Source organism: Macrobrachium rosenbergii, chromosome 48 (assembly GCF_040412425.1).
Source record: "Macrobrachium rosenbergii isolate ZJJX-2024 chromosome 48, ASM4041242v1, whole genome shotgun sequence".
NCBI lineage: Eukaryota > Metazoa > Arthropoda > Malacostraca > Decapoda > Palaemonidae > Macrobrachium > Macrobrachium rosenbergii.
The window spans coordinates 40617698-40639767 of NC_089788.1; the positions used below are offsets into that span (position 1 = coordinate 40617698).

At 39.7% G+C, this 22070-nt stretch overlaps 2 protein-coding genes across 4 annotated transcripts in view; one reads left to right on the plus strand and one right to left on the minus strand.

Annotated features, from left to right (window-relative positions):
* LOC136831359 (uncharacterized) overlaps positions 1-10196 on the minus strand; it is a 222246-nt gene extending 212050 nt beyond the window's left edge. Inside the window, exon 1 of one of the 2 annotated variants that reach the window (XM_067091680.1) lies at positions 9745-10196. The gene's annotated coding sequence lies outside the window, so the exon portion shown is untranslated. The remainder of the gene's footprint in view (positions 1-9744) is intronic. The other variant, XM_067091681.1, reaches the window with a different exon arrangement.
* A 557-nt stretch (positions 10197-10753) lies between these two features.
* The window catches only part of LOC136831358 (protein VAC14 homolog), a 301501-nt gene continuing 290184 nt past the window's right edge, over positions 10754-22070 (plus strand). For both annotated transcript variants that reach the window (XM_067091678.1, XM_067091679.1), the window contains exon 1: positions 10754-10893. In XM_067091678.1, the coding sequence (XP_066947779.1) occupies positions 10793-10893 (101 nt within the window). In that variant the 5' untranslated portion in view covers positions 10754-10792. The remainder of the gene's footprint in view (positions 10894-22070) is intronic.

Sequence of the window (22070 nt, forward strand, 5' to 3'; positions counted from 1 at the left end):
CTTCAATGGACAATCCGCAAAGGATATCGGGGATCATCTCCTTTCCTTCCGACGGCTGCTGCTTCCAGAAAGCAGGAAAAAATGAATCAAAAGTTAATTCCTTCAAAAGAAAACTGGACTTCTTTTGGATTTGAAGCTCAGCTTGCAAAGGGGCTGTGGTACACTGTATCAGCGCTGCACATACAGTAGGTATGGTTGGGGGGGGGAGTCATGACGCTCTGAGGCCTGCCGCAGACTGACGTGGAAAGGGAAGCTATTTTCAGGTAAAATCCTATGTTATGGAATTCTATAAAGCTGGTGCTCATTAGAACTCCACTGCTTTCTGTGTAATGTGGAACTTGAACCTGATCCCTTACATATAAGCTAAGGGAAACTCAACAAACTAGACGTTTCCAAGGTGATACTGATGAATTATACTAATTCATACATAGCTGATATAGTGAAGAAATTCATTTCTACAGCCTTCCAAATCTCATGGACTCTGAAATTGCTCCATCAGGAATAAACTAGTGAAATGGCCAGTTCGTCAGTAGAAGCCAGAATGAATCTGAATGATTAACGACCATCGCCTCTGGGGACGAGTCCCTTCATTTAGTGAGATCACAAAGCCAAAGCGACTCAGTCTCGATCGACGTAGGGTCAGAACCAAGCGCCTTCTCCATTTGGTTCCTCAAGTTTTTCTGGATGTTTCCTTCCTCTCCTGTGTCTTGAGAGTCAGAAGAAGTCAAAGTGAAATCAGCCAATGGTTGAGGTTCACAGTTGACGCAGACTTTCAGCGACTATAGTTAACTACCTGCTTCAGCTAAATTTAACTTCACCAGCGTCAAAAGATTTCAGAGCAAAAACTCAAACTTCAGTTTAAATTTCAGCAATGAATTTGATAGTTTTATTTGTATAAATAATTTAAAATGTATTTTTAAAATCTCAGCCATTAGCTGAAGAAATCCACTGGTTATACGGACACTTACATACTGTATGATATGTCATACCAAATTTGTATTTAACAATATGCAAATATCGTGGTCAGACTTGACTGCATAAATAAACTTATTTTAGCTTAAGTGTTCCATTTTCAGGGATTCCTTCAGGCTGAACAAGTCAGTATCAAAAATGAACTTTTCAAAATATCATCACAGTACAAGACAAAGTCAAAAAATGGACAAAACAATCTGGCAGCTGTTTTAATCTGTATTCCCAGATCACAAAGATAACTTAGTTGGCAATTTAAGCAAATATTTCTTACAGATAGGCCTACACCCCGTAGGTGATTATCGCTGTCAGTGCACCTCATGCGGTGTACTGTAGGCATTACTTACGGGTCTTGCAGCGTCTCTTCGACCCTAACTGCAACCCCTTTCATCCATTTTACTGTAACTCCGTTCATATTCTCTTTCTTCCGCCTTACTTTCCACCCTCTCCCAACAATGGTTTCATTTTACAACTGCGAGGTTGTCACTGTTACGCCTTTCAAACCTTTTTGCTCTCAGTCTCAGCCTCCCTTGGAGCGCTCAACGACTTCATAAGTCCCGGCGCTCGGCGGCCTTTGGCCTAATTCTATATTCCATTCCAGTCCATTCCTTACAGATAAAGACAGGCAGCAAGAACTGATAAAAACCAAATGAACACTAAAAAGCAGCATTTTAAAATGCCTTGCTTCACGAGCAATGAATCAGACTTACCCCCACCCCCTTTGTCTTATAATGAACAGAGTATCACGAATTCGATATTTGCTTAAAAACCTTAAAAATGTTCAAAATCATAAATCAGAGGTTCAAGTCTCTCTCTCTCTCTCTCTCTCTCTCTCTCTCTCTCTCTCTCTCTCTCTCTCTCTCTCTCTCTCATATACTGAGCGCCAACTTCCTCACCTTCCCCGACGTCTTCCTTGTGTCTAAAGCTCTATTATAATTATACAGTAATGTACAGTATGTGTGCGCGCCATAATAAACCTTAACATGACAAAATATATTCTCTGGAATATTCCCATAGGCATCATAGCACAAAACAATGATCTTCTATGCAAAATACACTCATCAGCCTTCCTGTACTGCAGAGTTCCACGTTAAAACGGAGCCTCGAAAACTCTATGCAGACGCTATCATCATCATCATCATCATCATCATCATCACAGAGACAAAGCAGCAGTTTTAGGATCAATAAACTTCCAAAAATACATGAAGACATCGTCCAAAGATTCATCGGTGCAAATGTCACCCTTCATTTCAGCGGGGGGAGGAGCCTGACCCTTCCACTAAGGCTACAACACAAAATCGCCTCCATAGATAATTAATTCTTGGTCTTGTTTACCCTGTAACAGCGCCGGAAATGGGCCTTCCTATGGAACGGTCTAGTTTATAAACAAGCTGAGTCTTAGGGCATCGCCTCACCTCAGCTCATAAAACTGAAGCACAGATACAGTACAGTGTGGTGTGTGTAACTTGTCATTGCTCCCTACCCAAGAGCTTTGGACGATCAAGTCAAAACAATGTGAAGTGCAAGCAAAATTGAAAGAAGCAAGTAACAGATAAAAAATGCTCCGAAGTTTCTTCGGCGCAATCGAGTTTTCTGTAATGTATAATGATGCATGAAACTTTCAGCCATGGCTCGTGAAAATCTTAGCCGAGGCCCATGAAACTCAGCCTCGGTCCGGTGGTGGCCTGTGTTGTTGGTACCTATAGCGGTGCCAGAAGTACGATATGGCTAACTTTAACCTTAAAAAAAAAAAACTACTAAGGCTAGAAGGCTGCAATTTGGTATGTTTGATGATTGGAGGGTGGATGATCGACAGGCCAATTTGCAGCCCTCCCAGCCTCAGTAGTTTTTAAGATCTGAGGGCGAACAGAAAAAGTGCGGACAGACAGCAAATAGCCATCTCAGTAGTTTTCTTTTAGAGAATACTGAAAATGAAACCTTCCTCTGACTAAATGCCCAGGATATTTGTTATACCAAGAAGATCACAAGAAAATCCTAGGGTAAGTATTATCAGCTCAATGTCAAGGTCACACAAGGCCATCAAAATGTCAAGACAAAATGCTAAGAACCATCTCATTCACGAATGGTAATTTTGCACATCCGAATACTCCCAGGCACCCACATAAAGCCACACAAAGGACAAAACATTTGCGGAAACACCAACGAAATGTCAAGAAAACTTGACCAAATCAAAAAGAGAAAAAGCGACCTTTGATGAGTGACAGCATCATCTGAAGAAGATGTATTTGCCATTATTATTTGTGACAGCTTTTATCTCAGTTATCGTCTACATACAGATTCCATACGCTCGGAAGGAATCCGAAACCGTGATTATTGAATCAATCGTTACCGAAATAACAAGAAAATTAAATGACAAAACCGAATGGGCCGGGAAAGTGACATATCCCAACAGATGCTAAGGAAGCACATGAGCAGTGTTATGAAAATCAGACCCACCACCAACAGACCGTCCACAAATCTGAGAAGCACCAAAGAAAGTCTTGAGAAAATCTAATAACAACAATTGGCTGCCAAGAAAATATAGTTCCTAATAAGTGAAATATCAAGAGTATCTGTTGTTTGATCAATCAACTGTCAAGAAAAGCTGAGATCTCACCAAAACAAAAATCAGGGAAGTCGCACACAACCAATAATATGTACGTCAAATCTTATACGTCAAAAATATGTAAGAAACCTGATTTTCCACAAACTGTCAAGAGATTATATCACCAAGAAATGCCAAGAAAATTTGGTATGTCATCTACAAAATATTAAGAAAATTGTTTACATTACCAAGAAAATACAAAGTAAAATGACATCAGCGGACCAAATTTCAAGAAAATATATTAGATCACCAACAAGAGGTTAAGGAGATTTTTATATTGCATCAACAACATCTGAAGAAACCTTTTGCATTTCATCAAGAAATGCAGCACAAAGAAATCTGACACATCAACGAGAAATCGCTAAGAAAATATGAGATATATGTGGCCAACAAAATGACGACAAACCTATCTTGAGTGAAATGTCTAAAAAATCTGATGTTTCAGCATCAGACTTTTAAAGAAACGCGACGCGACACATCAGCTAAATACCTTGAAAATGCGTTACAATGCCGACAAAATATCAGAACGACCATTCTCTTCATACAAAACTCGTACAGGTCACTTCTGTTTCCTCATTCAAAGGCCCAAGGTTTGTTGTTGGAAGTTTCAAATCAACTCCACGTTTTCAGGAACAATACCAAATAGCTTCAAAAATATCTGAGATCCCGTCTCAAGTCTTCACAGCTTAGAAAAGGTAAGTATAACTTAGAGTTAAGGAAACCTGATGATAAGTGTAGTTAAGAAAAGATAAAAATATTCTTTATAGTTGAGGCTGGTTGAGAAAACTTTCAGTCTAGGTAGAAGCACAGATTATTGACAACTGTTGTGGAGAGTCAAGATAGTTAGTGACAGTTAACACAGTTTAGATGTTAAGAACAATCTAAAGTTACGAAGAGGTACAGTATTTATTATTTTTTATTTTATTATTTATATTTTTTTGTGTATTTACATTCATTTTTATTTATTTATTTTTGTTTGTACAGATTATTGACCACCGTTGAGGAGAGTTGATAACAATTTATAGTTAAGGATTATTAAGGCTCATTTATTGCTTAGGGTGGCTGAGAATTAATATGACTTCAGAGAAAACAAGGGTTTCGTCATTTTACTAAAACCATAAACATATCTAAGAAAGATAAAAACAAGCTGGCGGGCCCCGAAACGTCAGAGCGAAGGCTACAACACCCAATATGACCAAGTGCAGAGATTGTTGTGGAGTTCGAATTGCATGAACGCATTTCAGGTGACTGAGATCAGGCTCAGAATAGGACATGTTTGGCCCCAAACCTGCTTTCTTTGTACTTGGAAGTCACAGGCGTTAACGGAAACTGCAAGAAATAATAAGACTACACGAGGTTCGACATCAACAAAGTCTGAGGACGTTTTCAGTGGTATTAAGTAGGGTGTGCAGAAGCTAAGGACACGTTGTCAAAGGTATTCTTCACTATAAGTGTCACTTGAAAGAGTTAGGATTAGAGGAAAAAAACAGTTTGAGGATTTGGAAGTTCTCGAACACCAGATCAACATTTTTTCAGTTTTTTAGCATTTTTGTTTCGGGACAGACGAGACAAATTCACCATAATCTAGCATCTTTCATCTCGAGCTCCTAAGCTGAGAGGCCATCCAGAAAGCTTGCATTGTCAAGCTAAGGTAAAAATGTAACCTTGTATTGGCAGCGAGAATCATAAACACAGACGAATATAATGAACTAATAATCATTTTACTCTGCGAAACATACCGAAATAGATGGAGTGGAAAACGATCGCGACGAAATTCCAGACCGAACGGAGGACATTGGTAGTTTTGACCCTACGTGAAGAATTAGCGATCGTTGAAGAATGAGCAATTTGGTTTCTACGGCAAATTTTGCGATGCCTTCTCAGGGATGTAAGAGACGGTTAGACAGATGGAAAATGAATAAGCAAACCAAAGAAGAATACATTCCAAAGATAAGAACATTGTGGCTTGACAAAGCGCCACCACGTCAGCAGTGCAAAATGAGCAGAATATTCAGGCGTTGTCACACGAACGCGCTTTTTGTCATGTCTCGCACTTACCACCAAACTTTCCACTAAGAAAAAAATTATTTTGATAAAATGGTGCAATACTGGAGCCCATGGAGGCAAAATGCTGAACGATGCTAAAAATGGTCCTGGCTCCCATTTCGTGGATTTCTGTGGCCTTCAAGTAGAAGCTTGACGGTCAAAGATGAAGACAGAATTACAGCATGAAAACCAAGCACTGGCAGATAATGCTTCGATTCATGTAAAAATTAGATTAGAATCAATGGTACTTTTGAACTTCCTTTGCCTTTTGTCATGACTTAAAAAAGTTAGGTCATATACCATTTATTTCTAAAACACTGTCACGCCACATAACTTAGGATCAATCAGTCATCCTGAGAAAATGACGAGCATAGAGAAATCAAATTGGCGTTCATTCTCTGTCGGAATCCTTACATGCACAAATCTCTTAACGCGAGAAAATATGGAGTGTAAGTAAGTACATCCTGTTCAAGATATGGAACAGTTCCAAGTGAGTGTTAAGAACGCAAGTTACTATACAAGAGCTAAGCTCAGCTCAAGTTACTGGAAGCGGATTCAGGTGTTCTCCTCAAGTTGTGCTTTGAAGGTTCATTCAAATTATTCGGTGGGAATTAAGTTACACTGTAGCTGCTTCTATAAAGATTGTTAACTGCACCTTAGTTATTCTATGGGAGTTCATTTATAATCAAGTTATTGCGTGAGAGGCAAGTTACATTCAAGTTACTCTAAAAAGGTAATTTATGCTCAAGTGATATTCCCTCAAGAATGCGGCCGGACCCATCACGGACTTAGGGAAGTTTCCCTTCCGGGCGATTCCGCTTTTTGTAAAGAATGACTCAAAAGCGATATATATATATATATATATATATATATATATATATATATATATATATATATATATATATATATATATATATATATATATATATATATATATATATGCGCTGCAGACGAGAGCTGGACATAACTACGGGAAATCTGTCCAGAAGACGAATCGTCCCAGCCGCTGGCAGCGAGCGCATCACACCCAGGAAGAAGAAGCGCGAATTGTAAGCGGCGGCTGAGACCTAAGACGTCTTCAGCTTGTGCTTGTTTATACTAAGAAGCACGCTGGCTGTCAAGAGTGCCGTCTCTGAAATAAAGTTCAGAAGAGACTTAGCATGTAAGGTTCATGAAAACCGTCTTACTCAAGACAATATCTGAGCCAGAATTCCACTGCAGAGAAGTCAGTCAGCAGCCTTTGCCACAAATTTTCGGGAAAAAATAATTTTCAGAAGTAAATCAACCAGTGCCACCTTCATTGCGAGTCATCCCATGCGTCACACCTGACGAAGGAAGTGCCTACGACTTGCTGTATCCAAATCAGAAGCGAAGATGACTGAGCGTGAGCGCCAGGCAAACGAAGTCAAGAGTCAAGGCCAAGGTTGGAACAATAAATAAAAAAGTATATTATTCTTTTTGAGGAAACTTGTCTGCTGAGGTATCGGAGTCGTCTACTGAAGGAGGAATAAATTCCAGTTCCTTGGAGTATATACAATTAGTTTCTTAAGCTTGAATAAAGATGACAAAAGGGTTCAATACTTCTTTGTAAATGAAGGTCAAGGTCACTGAGCCTCACCGCTAACATCTGTATAAAGGTTGTGTGATGACCTGAAGACCCGTCCTGCCACATGAAGATGTTTTTACTCGGCTGTTTAAAAGCGAGTGTAGGCTACTGCCACTGTGAAACTATCATGCCCCTTTATATATTTCTGAAGAGCAAAGGCTTATGGCTTAAAAGTAAAGGGAATGACATAGCCTACACTTGCCTGGGCCCGAAGGAAACAAGAAATAGGAAAAGCGAGTCATTTGTTGGCATTTTCTCTTTCCTTGGTTTCTATCTTACGCTACTCCACTTCTCTTCACCATTTCTAACTCGGGTTATCTATTAACCGCTTTATCTTGTTTTACATGAATGTATGTTCTGTTTAATAATAATAATAATAATAATAATAATAATAATAATAATAATAATAATAATAATAATTTTAGTATCGTACATATTCAGAATTGATGAAAAGCTTTCGTGAAAAGCTTATTCACAATTAATGAAAAGAACAGCCAGGATCAACATGAGCAAAAGAAGACATTCCTTGACTCGACTGATCCTGAAAGAGGCTGTCACATGAAATGGCCCTTATTAGTGAGAATGAAAGGCAGACCAATTTGCACACAAATTCGATACTATTTCATGGAACATCGGAAACTAATTGATAATGTCATGTTACTTCATAATCAGTTTTATACGCAAGGACTGTCAATTTTCAGCTTTTACTTTGCTCTGCTTTCAAGTCGTCTATAGTTGGAACTTTATCAGGAAAAGGGCTCCCTCGACGGGCATTTCATTGAAACCAGTCAGTCTCTATTGCAAAAGCCACTAATAATAATAATAATAATAATAATAATAATAATAATAATAATAATAATAATAATAGTAGTAGTAGTAGTAGTAGTAGTTGTAGTGGTAGTTAGTAGCAGTAATAGTAGGCCTATTAGTAGCAGTAGTAGTAGTGGTGGTGGTTGTTACCGGGACCAAAGACCACACGTGTCCCGAATATGATAAATCCATCCTCATAGAAACAAAAGCCTGACATGTGACGTTTCTTCAATACTTGTTTCCATTGCAAATGGCAGATGCTCCTAAAATTTGGCATTTTCATGATCTGCAGACGCTGTCCGGAAACGTTGCTAGCGTTTACGAAGGGCACAACGTGCTCTCGAGATCATGCCGGACTCCATCCGTCAATTTACAGCCGGAGGCTATAAAAACATTACTATTAAATCAACAATTATGCTTAGAAGATGACCGGCAAAAGGCAGGTTATTTTAGCAGAGCGAAAATACGAATAGAGGAAACACGCATTCACACATACACACGCACACACACAATAAATAAATAAATAAATATATATATATATATATATATATATATATATATATATATATATATATATATATATATATATATATATATATATATACATACATACATATATATATATATATATATATATATATATATATATATATATATATACATACATATATATATATATATATATATATATATATATATATATATATATATATATATATATATATATATATCGATGTTGTCCGTTTCTTTTCTTCTTCTTTTTTATTGCTCAGGCGATAGAAGCGCTCGAAGATTGACGAAGCGTATGTATGAACGAAAGAAGAGGAGCGGGAAAGGAACGAACATTTCCCAAGAACCGTAGCCTAACTTTCGATGTTTCTCAACACTAATTCCTAACGGCGGACTCTATATGCAAGATATTCATGACATTTTGTGAAGTGCAAAATAAGCGCTGTGGCAACTGAAATCAGTATATTTAATTTAATCTCGCTTAAAAACATCGTAAACTGATCATCTTAATGTTAAAATAGTTAAAGTAATATTACTGTTGATAAACTAGTTAAAGATTCTTGTATCTGTTGTTAAAATACTGAAAGATAATAATTGTAGCCTACTATTTGTATCACATCTTGAAATGCGATTGGGTTTATAGCAAAAAGGCATGAAAATATCCCTGTAAATAATAATAATAATAATAATAATAATAATAATAATAATAATAATAATAATAATAATAATAATAACTCGAAACTAGGAGACTGCGTATATACATTGACTATTAGCCAAATAAGCGTGATTTACGTTTTTAATTTTGGATATTTGTTTGTATTAAATATTTCACACTTTAAGGGATTTATAGCCGAGTAGGACAGGGACATTTAACATCAAATCGTTATATCCAACCTAATGAAACATATGAATGTATTCAACATTTGTAGCACTTGACCGTCGAATGTGAACATCGATCCTAATGCATGAAATCATCGTCATTTTGATGTGATAGTCCAGGCAACGCTGTAGGAACGGCATTTTAGGAAATCGCTCGGCGACAAAACCTATTTTTCGCTAAGCCATGATTTGCTGGTGGCTGAACCATGTTGAATACAGCAACAGATGCACGAATCTACAAACATTTTCTACACATAGAGTATCAAGACAGAAGTAGTACTAATATTACGTAAGATTACATACTAATGAATATACATACGGTGTTCAGCATCATGTTTCGAAGTTCACAAGAGGAGAAGGTATAAGGGGTCTCCATGTGGACAGCCTCTTGCACCAGCGTCTGTCAGCACCACCTCCTCATCACTTCCACCATCGTGCCTTCATTAGATCACATCATGACCACAGATATCTCACTCCCGGAAATTTAAGCGATTCTTGAGCACCAACGTCTGTGGAATGCCGAGCCTAAGCAGATTTGCCCTTCTTCATCTGTCACACACACATCATCTTGGGCGACAATCACCCCTTTCCCTATTATTTCACCGATTTTTCAAAATGCACTCGTTTTCTGTATCACATACAACGCAAACGGAACACATTGTGGAATTTCCTTCCTCATTAGTACTTAAAACTGAGTAAAAAAAGGCAAGGAAATTATTCCCTCAGTCTCTCCTCTACAGAGCATCTTCCATTCAGTGTCGTCTGCTCACTTGGGCCGTGCGCAAGCGCTTTAGTGACACTTTAGTCTATTGTAAAATTTTTATCTTGGAATGTCAAATTGCTTAGCTATATGTGGCTGTATGGACTTTGTAAATTATTTATCAAATATTGATCGATTTTTATGCACTCGATGATAGTTCGTATTTATGATGAACGGATTTCTTTCCGGACCATTAATGATTTTTCTTTTGAACCACTTTTCTGCGTAAATCTTTTTTGTAAGCCTGCTTGAACTGGCTCTTATCACCATTTATATGGTAATTTTGGCTATCGTTATATAAGACTTAAATTCATTAGCATAACACCGCCGCAATAACTTTAATCCTTATTTATGTTCGAAATATTGGCATTGGCTTCGTCTTATCGTAACTGTCAGAGACGCGATATGATGTTGAGACGCATCCACGGCGGAGGGAGGTAGTAAACACTCATCAGCTGACTAAGGAAGGAGGCGGGGAGGGGCGAAGCGCTCTCACATTTCGCCCTTCTGGAGCTTCGAGTTGCTGGATCAGGTGCACCCTCTTCCTGGAGGACTTGATGTAGTGTTGCTGTCAGCCTGAGAAGGAGAATCAAATTATCCAGCCAAGATGAGCGACAGAGACTATTCCCCGCTGAGTTCGGCCTGTGTGCGTGCTCTTAGCGACAAGTTGTACGACAAAAGAAAAGCTGCTGCCCTCGAGATCGAGAAGTGAGGCTTGCTCTTCTCTTGTTGTCATTCGCAATGAATTTCTGTGTAATAGCAAATTGTTTGTTATGAACTCATCACGTCATAAGTAGCCTAGCCTCTCTTGTATGTGAGTGGTAGCTTAGCCTAAGCTCAGCCAGAATACTGATGTGTGAATAGCCTAGCCTTCGCGAAGTCTGCACCAAACATTTTTGACATTGTTTGCCAGGGCCTGTGTAGACTTTTGCTGTAAACCATTATTGCATTTGGACTTGGAAACATGGTATTTCTAAGTAAGAGGTTTGCACGGACTTGGACTATTACTTTGGAAATGGATTTTCCTATACTTTTAGCATTGATGAAGGAGGTGGTGTTGTTTATTGTCGGTCAGTTATTGATGAAGGAGGTGGTGTTGTTTATTGTCGGTCAGTTATTGATGAAGGAGGTGGTGTTGTTTATTGTCGGTCAGTTATTAGTAACCTCGTATCTACCCAACATGGATGGGAACCTTTTGGGAAGACCAGACCACCATGTTGTTGTTGTTTTGGAATGAGTGCGAATATGTGCAAGTCATCAGGGAGCCATACGTTTAAGAAGGGATTGACTAAAGAAACCTATTATAAAAGGAACTATACTAACTTGACATACCCTAACGTAACCTAGCAGGCCATGTTACTTAGTCGGGGGGCGGAGCTCCAGTGAAGGAAACTCCACTTTTTACCAAAAGTTCCCCAATAACACTGCACATGTGTGATAGCATTCCAGGATGGCCAACATACATCTTTTGAGGTTAATTATAGTCGACCAACAAAAAATAACGGTAAATTCTTGATAAGCAACCAAAATACTATAGGAAAAATCTGTTTCCAAAGTAATACCCCATGCAGAGCTATATATTACTTAGTTCTACCGAAAGTATTTTTAATGTGTAATTCATAGAAAATTACCTAATTTAGGGTAGCCTACCAGGTCCTTACCCTTGAGTTTGTATTAATTTGAAAACATATCATGAGCTTACCTTAATCAGAAATAGAGGTAACGGTGGGATTAAGGCCTTTGTATTTCATTTGTTTTGTGTTTTTCCCCCACCCAAAAACCCTGCTCTCCCAGGGTGGCCCCCAAATTATAGAATACAAGGGTAGGCTCCACTATCTTTAAAAGCACTTATTTGCTAATGAAACAACTGCCAGGAATGTTCAAAGCACACTTTTAAACATAGGAATTTTATATTTTATATAAGTAACTTACCAAATAATTACATAGCTATAGTTTCTACTTTACGCGGCAGCTCAGAATTCGAAATTCGCAGTAGCGCTTTTTGTTTTGGGTATAGGTATACTGCCCCGCCGATTATTGGGGAAGAATAGGTACAGTGTAGCTAAAGAACTCAATTTGTTTGTGCCGGTTAATGACTGGACACCAGTTATTAGTGATGTGTTGGTATTTATAACACATACTACAATTCTTCGTTCTTACCTGCAAGGTAAATATGATGTATTTAGTATTTGAGGTTTGGTCCCATTCTCGTCGCAGATGTCCGAGGATGAAGAGCGATAATAAAGCTATATCTTTCAGCTCGTGTTTATTCTGTGCTACATTTGAGAAGAAGGCGGTAAGAGATGTATACAAAATACAAAAAGCATATACAAAGGAATCATAAGAGACATATGAGCATCGGAGCTCGATATACAATAAGGAATTATATTCTACATACATGAGGTAGAACTCATAGGATCGAAGCCTGTGTGTCGGATTCGATACTAACACAGCAGTAACTGATTACACTTTTACTCTACAGCATTACGCAACATCTAGCTGCAGCTTTGAACTGAACGCGTCTACGGACAGCGTTATATAACAAGTCTTGCACTTACGTTAAGACATACATGACAGTCTCCTCCCCCCTTACATGTGACTAAGAAACAGAACTGTTTCTCAACACTTACAAATCTAATCTTTCAGGAAGTTTTCCTCTACTCATTTGGTTAGGGAGTACTGGAGATGTGTCCTGAGCTGTTGCGAGATTTTCCTCTATATTTACAGTTGGAGGTTCAACGTCTTGGTGAGCAGTTTGCACATCTGTGTTATTTAAGTTGGAGGTATTTGAAACTTGTACTTCTGTATTATTTGTACTGAATGACTGCAACTGATCAACATGACGTTTTACAATCTTTCCACTGACATTAACATCATAATGTAAATTTCCTATCTTTCTGACAATTTCTCCTTGCATCCATTTTTCTGGTGTATTGTATGATCTTACCATGACAACTTGAAGGAGTGAAATGTCTTACCTCTGGAAGTTTTTTACTAGATCATAACCTTTCTGTTCTAACTGACTGCAAGCTAGGATACATAAGATCTAACTTACTCCTGATCCTCCCCATCAACAAATATGACGGTGTTACACCCGTAGTACTGTGTACGGTTGTTCTATAGGATAAGAGAAACTTTGCAATATAAGATGTTACATTACCAGTGTTTGCTTGTCTACACTTCATATTATGTTTGAAGGTTTGGACAAATCTTTCTGCCTCACCATTCGTGGATGGATGGTAAGTTGCTGATAATGTATGTTGTATACCATTCACATTCAGAAATTCTTTAAACTCCTGTGAAGTAAACTGTGGACCATTGTCTGACACTATTCTTTCTGGCAAACCATGCGTTAAAAAGATTTTTAATGAGTGATTTTATAGTTACTACTGATGATGTTGTTTGCATTGGTATAACTTCTGGCCACTTACTATATGCATCTACTAATATCAAATATGAGTATCCTAAAAATGGACCTGCAAAATCTATATGCACACGTTGCCACGGGTATCTGGGTAATTCCCATGGATGCATTCTTGTTTGTTTAGGATTATTTTGTTGCAATGCACAATTCATACACGTTTTAACCAAATTTTCAATGTCCCTATCCACACCTGGCCACCAAACACAAGTTCTAGCAATTGACTTGGATCTCACTATACCTTGGTGGTCTGCGTGTGTTTCTGATAAAACCCTACTTCTTAGTGCATTTGGAATCACTACTCTTGATCCTCTCAGGATACAATCTTGTGTGACACTCGATTCATTCCAAATCTCTTTGTATGGTTTACAATTGACATCATCTACACAAATATCTCTGACAGTTGTTAGACTCTGTACTACTTTCATGAGTACTGGGTCTTTTTTTGTACCTTGTGCTATTTCCTTAGCTGTAACAGGTAAATTATATGCAGAAATTAAAAGAATACTTTCATCATGTTCTTCTGGTGCTTTGTCCACAGGCAATCTCGACAAAGCGTCTGCATTACCCATCTTTGATGTTGGTCTATACTCTTTGTTGTAGTCATATGCAGCTAATATTATTGCCCAACGTTGTAGTCTTGCAGCTACTAACACAGGTAAGCTTGCTTTTGGACCCAAAATTATCAACAATGGTTTGTGGTCTGTAACTAACGTGAACTTTTTCCTGCCATAGAGATACATATGGAACTTCTTTACTCCATACACTAGTGCTAATGCTTCCTTTTCAATTTGTGAGTAGTTTCTTTCTGCTTTGTTTAATACTCTAGAAGCAAAAGCAATAGGTTTTTCTGTACCATCTGGCATTACATGTGCTAGTACTGCACCTAAACCTATGTTTGAGGCATCACAAACCAAGTTTACTGGCAAATCCATTTGATAATGTACTAGGAATGTGGGTGCAGTCACTTCTGCTTTGATTCTTTCAAAGGATTTTTGACATTCCTTTGTCCAATTCCATTTAGCATCCTTGTTCAGCATATTATATAATGGGTGTGCAATTGTTGCTAAGTTCTGAATGAAATTTCCATAAAACGTTACTAAACCTAAAAATGATTGCAATTCCTTTATATTTCCTGGTACTTTTGCTGACTGTACTGCATTTACCTTATCTTTTGTCTTGTGAATACCTTTACCATTTACAATAAAACCCAAATACTCTACTGAGTCAACTTCTAAAATACATTTACTCTTGTTGACTTTGATATTATGTTCCTTTAGTTTCTTTAGAACTGCATGTAACGTTTCTCTATGCTCTTTCTTGTTTTTACCAGCTACTAGTATGTCATCAATGAAAATGAATACTCCCGACATACCTGCAAATAGCCTATTTTGTCCATTGTTTGTTGCCATATAGCTGGACTGCTAGCGACTCCATATGGAAGTCTTTTTGGACGATACAGCCCTAAATGTGTGTTTACAGTACATAACTTTTGGGAATTTTCATCCATAGAAAGCTGTTGAAATGCCTGTCTTAGAAAATACAGAGCATCCTGACAAAGTTGCGAACATATCTTTGGGATTTGGCAATGGATGTTTGAGCTACTTGCAGTTGTGGATTTAGTGTTACCTTGTAATCTCCACCCAACCTAACTTGACCATTGTCCTTAACAATCAGAACTAATGGTGTAGCCCAATCTGAATAATCAACCTTTTCCCATGAACCTTCGTTTTCTGACCTTCTAATTTCAGTTTCCACAGCTGTTTTCAATGCATATGGAACTGGTCTTGGAGCAAAAAATCTTGGAGTGGCATTCTCCTTCAAAGTTAAGACTGCTTGTGCATTCTTTACTGTACCTACTCTGTCTTCAAAGACTTCTTTATAATCTGACAGAAGATTAGTTATTGAAATTTCTTCTGTTGGTTCTTGTTTTGTACCTGTAACCCTTAGAATACTAGGCCAATCTAATTTAATACATCTTAACCAATCTAGACCCAATAAGGTTTGTCCTTTACCTTTGACTACTGTCAATGGTAACTTGCCTATCTCTTGATTATTATACTGTACTTTCACTTGTGATGACCCTACTACTTCTACAGTATGTTTGTACCATTGTAACTTTTGAGCACCTTGTCCGAAGGTCTTATCACTAGGTTAGGTATTTTTTGTGCAACTCTTTCAGAAATTGTCACGTCTGCAGCTGTATCTATCTGTATGGGTGTGAGTTTCCATTTATTTCTATTTAAGCCATAAGACGTTCTTGTACATCTTTGTTCACAGAATTTATGTGAAATGCAAATTCTTCTACTTCTGTTGTCTTATGTACACTGTCTTCATTGGAACTAGAGCTGTCATTTGAATTCACAGTTCTGTTAATATGTTAGTGGTCTTTTGCTTGGCAAATTTACACTGACTTGTTAAATGACCACATCTCTTGCAGTTATTGCATGTCTGACCTGATGCCGGACACTTATCCCAATCATTACTATAATGATCTTGTCTACCACACCTATAGCATGGCTTCTTTTGAGGGTTTTGTGTGCCTATGTGACTCTGATTTCTCTGTGAGTTTGCAGTTGGTTTACCCTTGTTATACTTGGATATACCTGGGCTAGGCTTAACTAATTGATGTGTTTGCCCTTTCTTTGGTAACTCTTTTTATAGGCTACACGATTTACCTGGCTACTGCTGTCATTTTGAGTCTTACCTGCAATGACATTTGATTGATAATTAACCATTTCTAATGCTCTTGCTATTTCCAGAACTTTTTGCTAGGTTAGTTTCTTTACTTGCAGCAATTGCTTTTGTAGCTCTTGTGAGTTACTTCCTCCTATAACTCTCTCTATTAACCTCTCTTCTATATCAACAAATTCACAAATAGCAGCTAATTTTTTTAACCTTGTCAAAAAAGTGTCTATTTTCTCACCTGATTCTTGTGATGCTAGTACGAACTGATGATGCTCAAAGTATTTATTGACTTGAGGAGCAAAATAGTTTGTAAGCCCTTCAATTGTGTCCTCCAATGAACCATTCGTTAGATTCAAAGTTTTTAATACTTCCTGAACTTCCTTACCTGCAGTATGAAGCAATAAAGCCTTCTGCTGCTTTGTATCAACTTTCCCTAGTGCTTCTAGGTAAATTTCACAACTGCCTATCCACTGTTTCCATCTTGTACCCACTGATTTAGGATCCTCTCCGATACTAAAGCAGTCTAGACTTTTGATATCTATCGGCATGTTTGCTGTTAGGTATATACTTGAAGTTTTTGTTAGGCTAGGAACTTGGAAGCATTTGTACTTAGGCTAACAATGGAAGTTTTGAACCTAGGTTAGGCTATACTAGACTCTGTCAAACCTAGTTTATGAATTCCTACTAAATTTCTGTCTAGGCTAAACCACCTTATTTCGTTGTTTACTCTTACAACTCCTACTTGGTACCCTGGTGTAGGCTATATTTGCATAGACCTACTTGAGCTCTTTTTAACTCTGAACCAACCTATTTGTCATTTTGGCGCTCCCGACTTGGCGCAGCGCTGCAAGAATGCTGGCTTGAGTGTGTTGAAGGCATCCAATTGAGATTGTCTTCGACTTAGGGTAGACTCCGTCCGTTAAAGCTAGGCGTTGTCTTGTAGGCTTGAAGGTTAGGCGTAGCGTTGTATGCGTAGGCTAGGCTCCATTTGTCTGCTGCATTAGAATAACGACTTCGCCCACTGATGTGTTGGTATTTATAACACATACTACAGTTCTTCGTTCTTACCTGCAAGGTAAATATGATGTATTTAGTATTTGAGGTTTGGTCCCATTCTCGTCGCCACTGATGTGTTGGTATTTATAACACATACTACAATTCTTCATTCTTACCTGCAAGGTAAATATGATGTATTTAGTATTTGAGGTTTGGTCCCATTCTCATTGCCACTGATGTGTTGGTATTTATAACACATACTACAATTCTTCATTCTTACCTGCAAGGTGAATATGATGTATTTAGTATTTGAGGTTTGGTCCCATTCTCGTCGCAGATGTGCGAGGATGAAGGGCGATAATAAAGCTATATCTTTCAGCTCATGTTTATTCTGTGCTACATTTGAGAAGAAGGCGGTAAGAGATGTATACAAAATACAAAAAGCATATACAATGGAATCATAACAGACATATGAGCATTGGAGCGCGATACACAATAAGGAATTATATTCTACATACATGAGGTAGAACTCATAGGATCGAAGCCTGTGTGTCGGATTCGATACTAACACGACAATAACTGATTACACTTATACTCTACAGCATTACGCAACATCTAGCTGCAGCTTTGAACTGAACGCGTCTATGGACGGCGTTATATAACAAGTCTTGCACTTACGTTAAGACATACATGACAGTCAGCAGCTCTTGTTTCGTTTTTGCTGGATGGTCGGCGATCATCCTTGGTGAAGTACTCTTTGCTTTTGGTAGCACAGCTATCTAGCTTAGCTAGAATTTGGGTTATTTCTTCGATTGTGACTTGTCTAATTGGAATTTTGACCATTATGTCTGACTCTAGTTTGTCTAGCATTAGGTACTGCACCAAAGGCTTCAAAACTAGACTCACGTCTGAAAAATATGACTCACATACCATTTGCTGTACTTGTAGGGAACAAAGTTATTCTCTAGAATTGAATTGTGACGATTGTAAAGACTGGGAGAAGAGTAAATGGAAGACTTTACAGACACACTTAGACAAATTGCAGCGTGACCGAATTAGAAAAGGTACGGCTAGGGCCGAAGCCAAGGCTTCCGCTAGTGTAGGTCATTCTCCAGGAGTTGATATTGATGTTATGCCTATTCCTTCAATGCCTGTGACAGCTTTTCTCCCATTTCCAGTCCTCCAGCTTTTCCTGTCACTCCATTACCTAGCTCTCATTCTGCTGAACCCAATGCCATTGCCAGCTTAGAAGCACAGGTAGATCAAAAATTTAATTTACTTGTAAATACTGTTTCCCAATCTTTCCCAGATTGGGAACTCTGTGAAGGTTCTAATGGACAAATTTAATAGTGTAGTGACGAGTGAAGTGTCGGTGGAGGGGGCAGCTGTTTGTCCCACAGATGCTCGTAGACCAAGGTCCCTGCTAAACTCCCCTTGCCAACATGGGAGGAAGCAAACTGGCAGTCCAAGGGAGGCCGGTGGGGTTTGCCCAAGAGCAGTCGTCGCCTCATCTGAGCCTGTTGTCTGCCAATCCCAGGCTCCGGAAGAACACCGTTGGAAAGGTGTTCGAATGGATGTGCATGCCCTATCTTTAAGTGATTCAGATTCTCCCGCATTTAAGAAACGTATTGACCGTTTTGCCAATGTTTCTAGGCCATGGAAAAGGCCGGGTGCTTCACTGGATTCAAATTCGCCCCCATCTCGTAAGCGAGCTGTAGAGAGAGAACATAACCCTCTCCCTTCTTGTAGTTTTTGGGAGTCACCAGCAAGAGATTCTCGCCCCCATTCAGGTACGAAAGTGCGTTCCGACCCCAAACGAGTGTGTGCCAGTCCAGCTCAGGGGCGCCAAGAGTACGAGCGCCAACTCATAGATTGTTCGGCATCCGAGCTCTCATCTCTAGAGCGCCCATCGTTGTCCGAGAGCCCATCGCATGAGTGCGCAGTTTTCGCCTTGCCTGTTCATGAGCGCCCAGATTTTGAGTTAGAAGAGCCCGTGTTTTACCGCTCGATGCGGGAACGTCAGATCGCCGAGCGCCCCAACTGTCGACGGACAATGCAGCCGCTTCCAAGGAGTCAGTGTCTGCTTCAACAGCGGGGGAACGCCCAACGTCCGTGCGTCAGTTGCTGGGGGCACCTCTCTCGAAGTCCACCCCACTTCTAATTTCTCCGTAACCCCGCAAGGAGAATTTCCAGTATCGGATGCCGCAAGAGAATTTCCGTCTGTTACTCAAGATTCTTCATTGGTGCCACTTCAACTTAGACTTGATAAAGTGTTGAGCCTTCTTCAAAAGCCAACTCCAGTAGTGCAAGACGCTGTGGAACCCCCAGGATCACCCACTTTGTCTGTCGAGGAACCTGCAGAAGAGGAGCAACCTGCCTCTCATTACTCGGCACTGCTCAGGTTTTTCCTGGTCTGCTACCCGTCGTTCTTCTCTCCAGTAGCCCCATTATCGCCGGGTTCGGCCTACTTGATGCGACAACCACCAGGTATTCTGCCAGACTGCCACATTTGGTGTTGAGATCTCAATGCACGGAGGACCTGCAGAAAACTCTTCGTCTCGCCGAAGATTTAGGCCTTTTAATAAACTTCAGAAAGTCACAGTTAGTCCCGACTCAGTCTGTTCTATATTTGGGGATAGTGATAGACTCTCAGAGTTTTCGGGCTTTTCCATCCCAACAAAGGATACTAACTTGCCGCAGGAAAGTTCAGGACTTCATAACTCGCCACTCCTGCACAGCCAACGCATGGATGAGTCTTCTAGGAACTCTCTCATCCATAGAGAAGTTTGTTCCATTAGGCAGGCTACATACAAGAGCACTGCAATTTTACCTCAAGGCCAATTGGAAAAGGAAGTTGTTCCCAGACTCATTCATTTTCAACATCACTCCCCAAATAAAAGAGGACCTCTGGTGGTAGTTAGCGGAAGACAGATTCACAACGGGAAGATCTCTGGCTCCAACGAACCCCGACCTAATGTTGTACTCAGACGCTTCGGATCTGGGTTGGGGAGCCCTTCTCAACGACATGGAGGTGTCAGGAACATGATCGCCTACTGAAAGAAACCTCCACATCAACGTAAAGGAATTGAAAGTGATTCATCTGGCACTTCAGCACTTTGCAACTCTAACCTTCCACAAGACAGTAGCTGTTCATTCGGACAGCATGACCGCCCTAGCTTATATCAAGAATTGAGGAGGGACCCATTCTTTTACGCTCTACGAAGCGACAAAGGATTTTCTTCTTTGGGCAAGGAGCAACAAGACCCAATTAGTGACCCACTTCATTTGTCCTTGTGGACAAATTGAGTCATGGCAAACAGGTCCTACCTATGGAATGGACACAGTCTACAGGTGTGCACCAACCTGTGGAAGCTGTGGGGAAAGCCATCAATAGACCTGTTTGTGACGTCAAGGAACTATCGTCTTCCATTGTATCGTTCCCCGGCTCCAGACCCGCAAGCATGGGCAACAGATGCCTTGTTGCAGGACTGGTCGAACCTCGACCTTTACGCCTTCCCTCCCTTCAGCATGTTGAGGGAAGTGTTAAAAAAGTTCAATGCACACAGCAAGGTGTCAGTGACCTTAGTTGTTCCCTTTTGGCCACACAAGGAGTGGTTCCCCGATCTGTTGAGCCTTTTAACGGACTTCCCAAGGCTACTTCCTCAGAAGAGAAGTCTTCTCAAACAGCCGCACTTCCTCTGTTGCCATCAAGGGTTATCCACTCTCGCACTGACAGGCTTCAGACTGTCAGGGAGCTTGTTAGAGTGAAAGGATTTTCAAGAATGGCTGCAGAGGCTATTGCTAAGTGCAGGTGACAATCTTCCTCTGCAGTCTACTAACCCAAGTGGGCAGTTTTTCGGAAGTGGTGCCAGGAGCGAAATATCTCCTCTTCTCAAAACATCTGTAGCCCAAATCGCAGATTTTCTATTATATCTTAGAACATCAAAAGGACTCACAACATCTACCATCAAGGGTTACAGAGCGTTGTTGAGTTCAGTATTCAAACATAGAGGACCAAGACATCAGTGATTTAATCAAACATTTGAATACTAGTAAGCAAGTTAAACCCTCGGGAATCGCTTGAAACTTGGATGTGGTCCTCAACTGACTGTCAGGATCACCGTTTGAACCTTTGGATTCGTTGTCACTTCGGAATCTTACGAAGAAGACATTATTCTTGATGGCACTGGCTACAGCCACGAGAGCCAGCGAGCTTCATGCCATTGATAAAAGAATAGGTTTCTCACAAGGCAATGCAGTATACTCGCTAATTTTGAATTTTTTGGTCAAGAATGAGGACCCGGCTAACCCTTGGCCTCGCTCCTTTGCAATCAAGAGCCTGTCAGAAATACTAGTTCCATCCGATGAAGAGAAAGTCCTCTGTCCTATAAGAGCTTTGAGAGTATACCTTGGGAGAACCAAAAACCTTAGAGGATCGGCCCCTAATCTTTGGTGTTCTGTGAAGAACCCCAGCCATCCTTTGTTCAAGAATGCATTATCATTCTTTTTAAGACCCGTAATTTCGGAAGCACATTCGGTAGTTCAAGTTGATTTACTACCCTTGTGTAAAGTAAAGGCTCATGAAATAAGAGCCGTGGCAACGTCTTTGGCAAAAACATTTTGGAGGTGGAAGTCAGTGTTTGCCATGTTTTACTTACGGGACATTGAAATGGTGTACAAACAGTGCAGTACTTTAGGTCCGTTCTTCGCAGCTGGCATGGTATTGGGGTGATGAAGGATAGGAGGAACGCATTCTTTTCCTCTGTCCACTCTCCTTGAA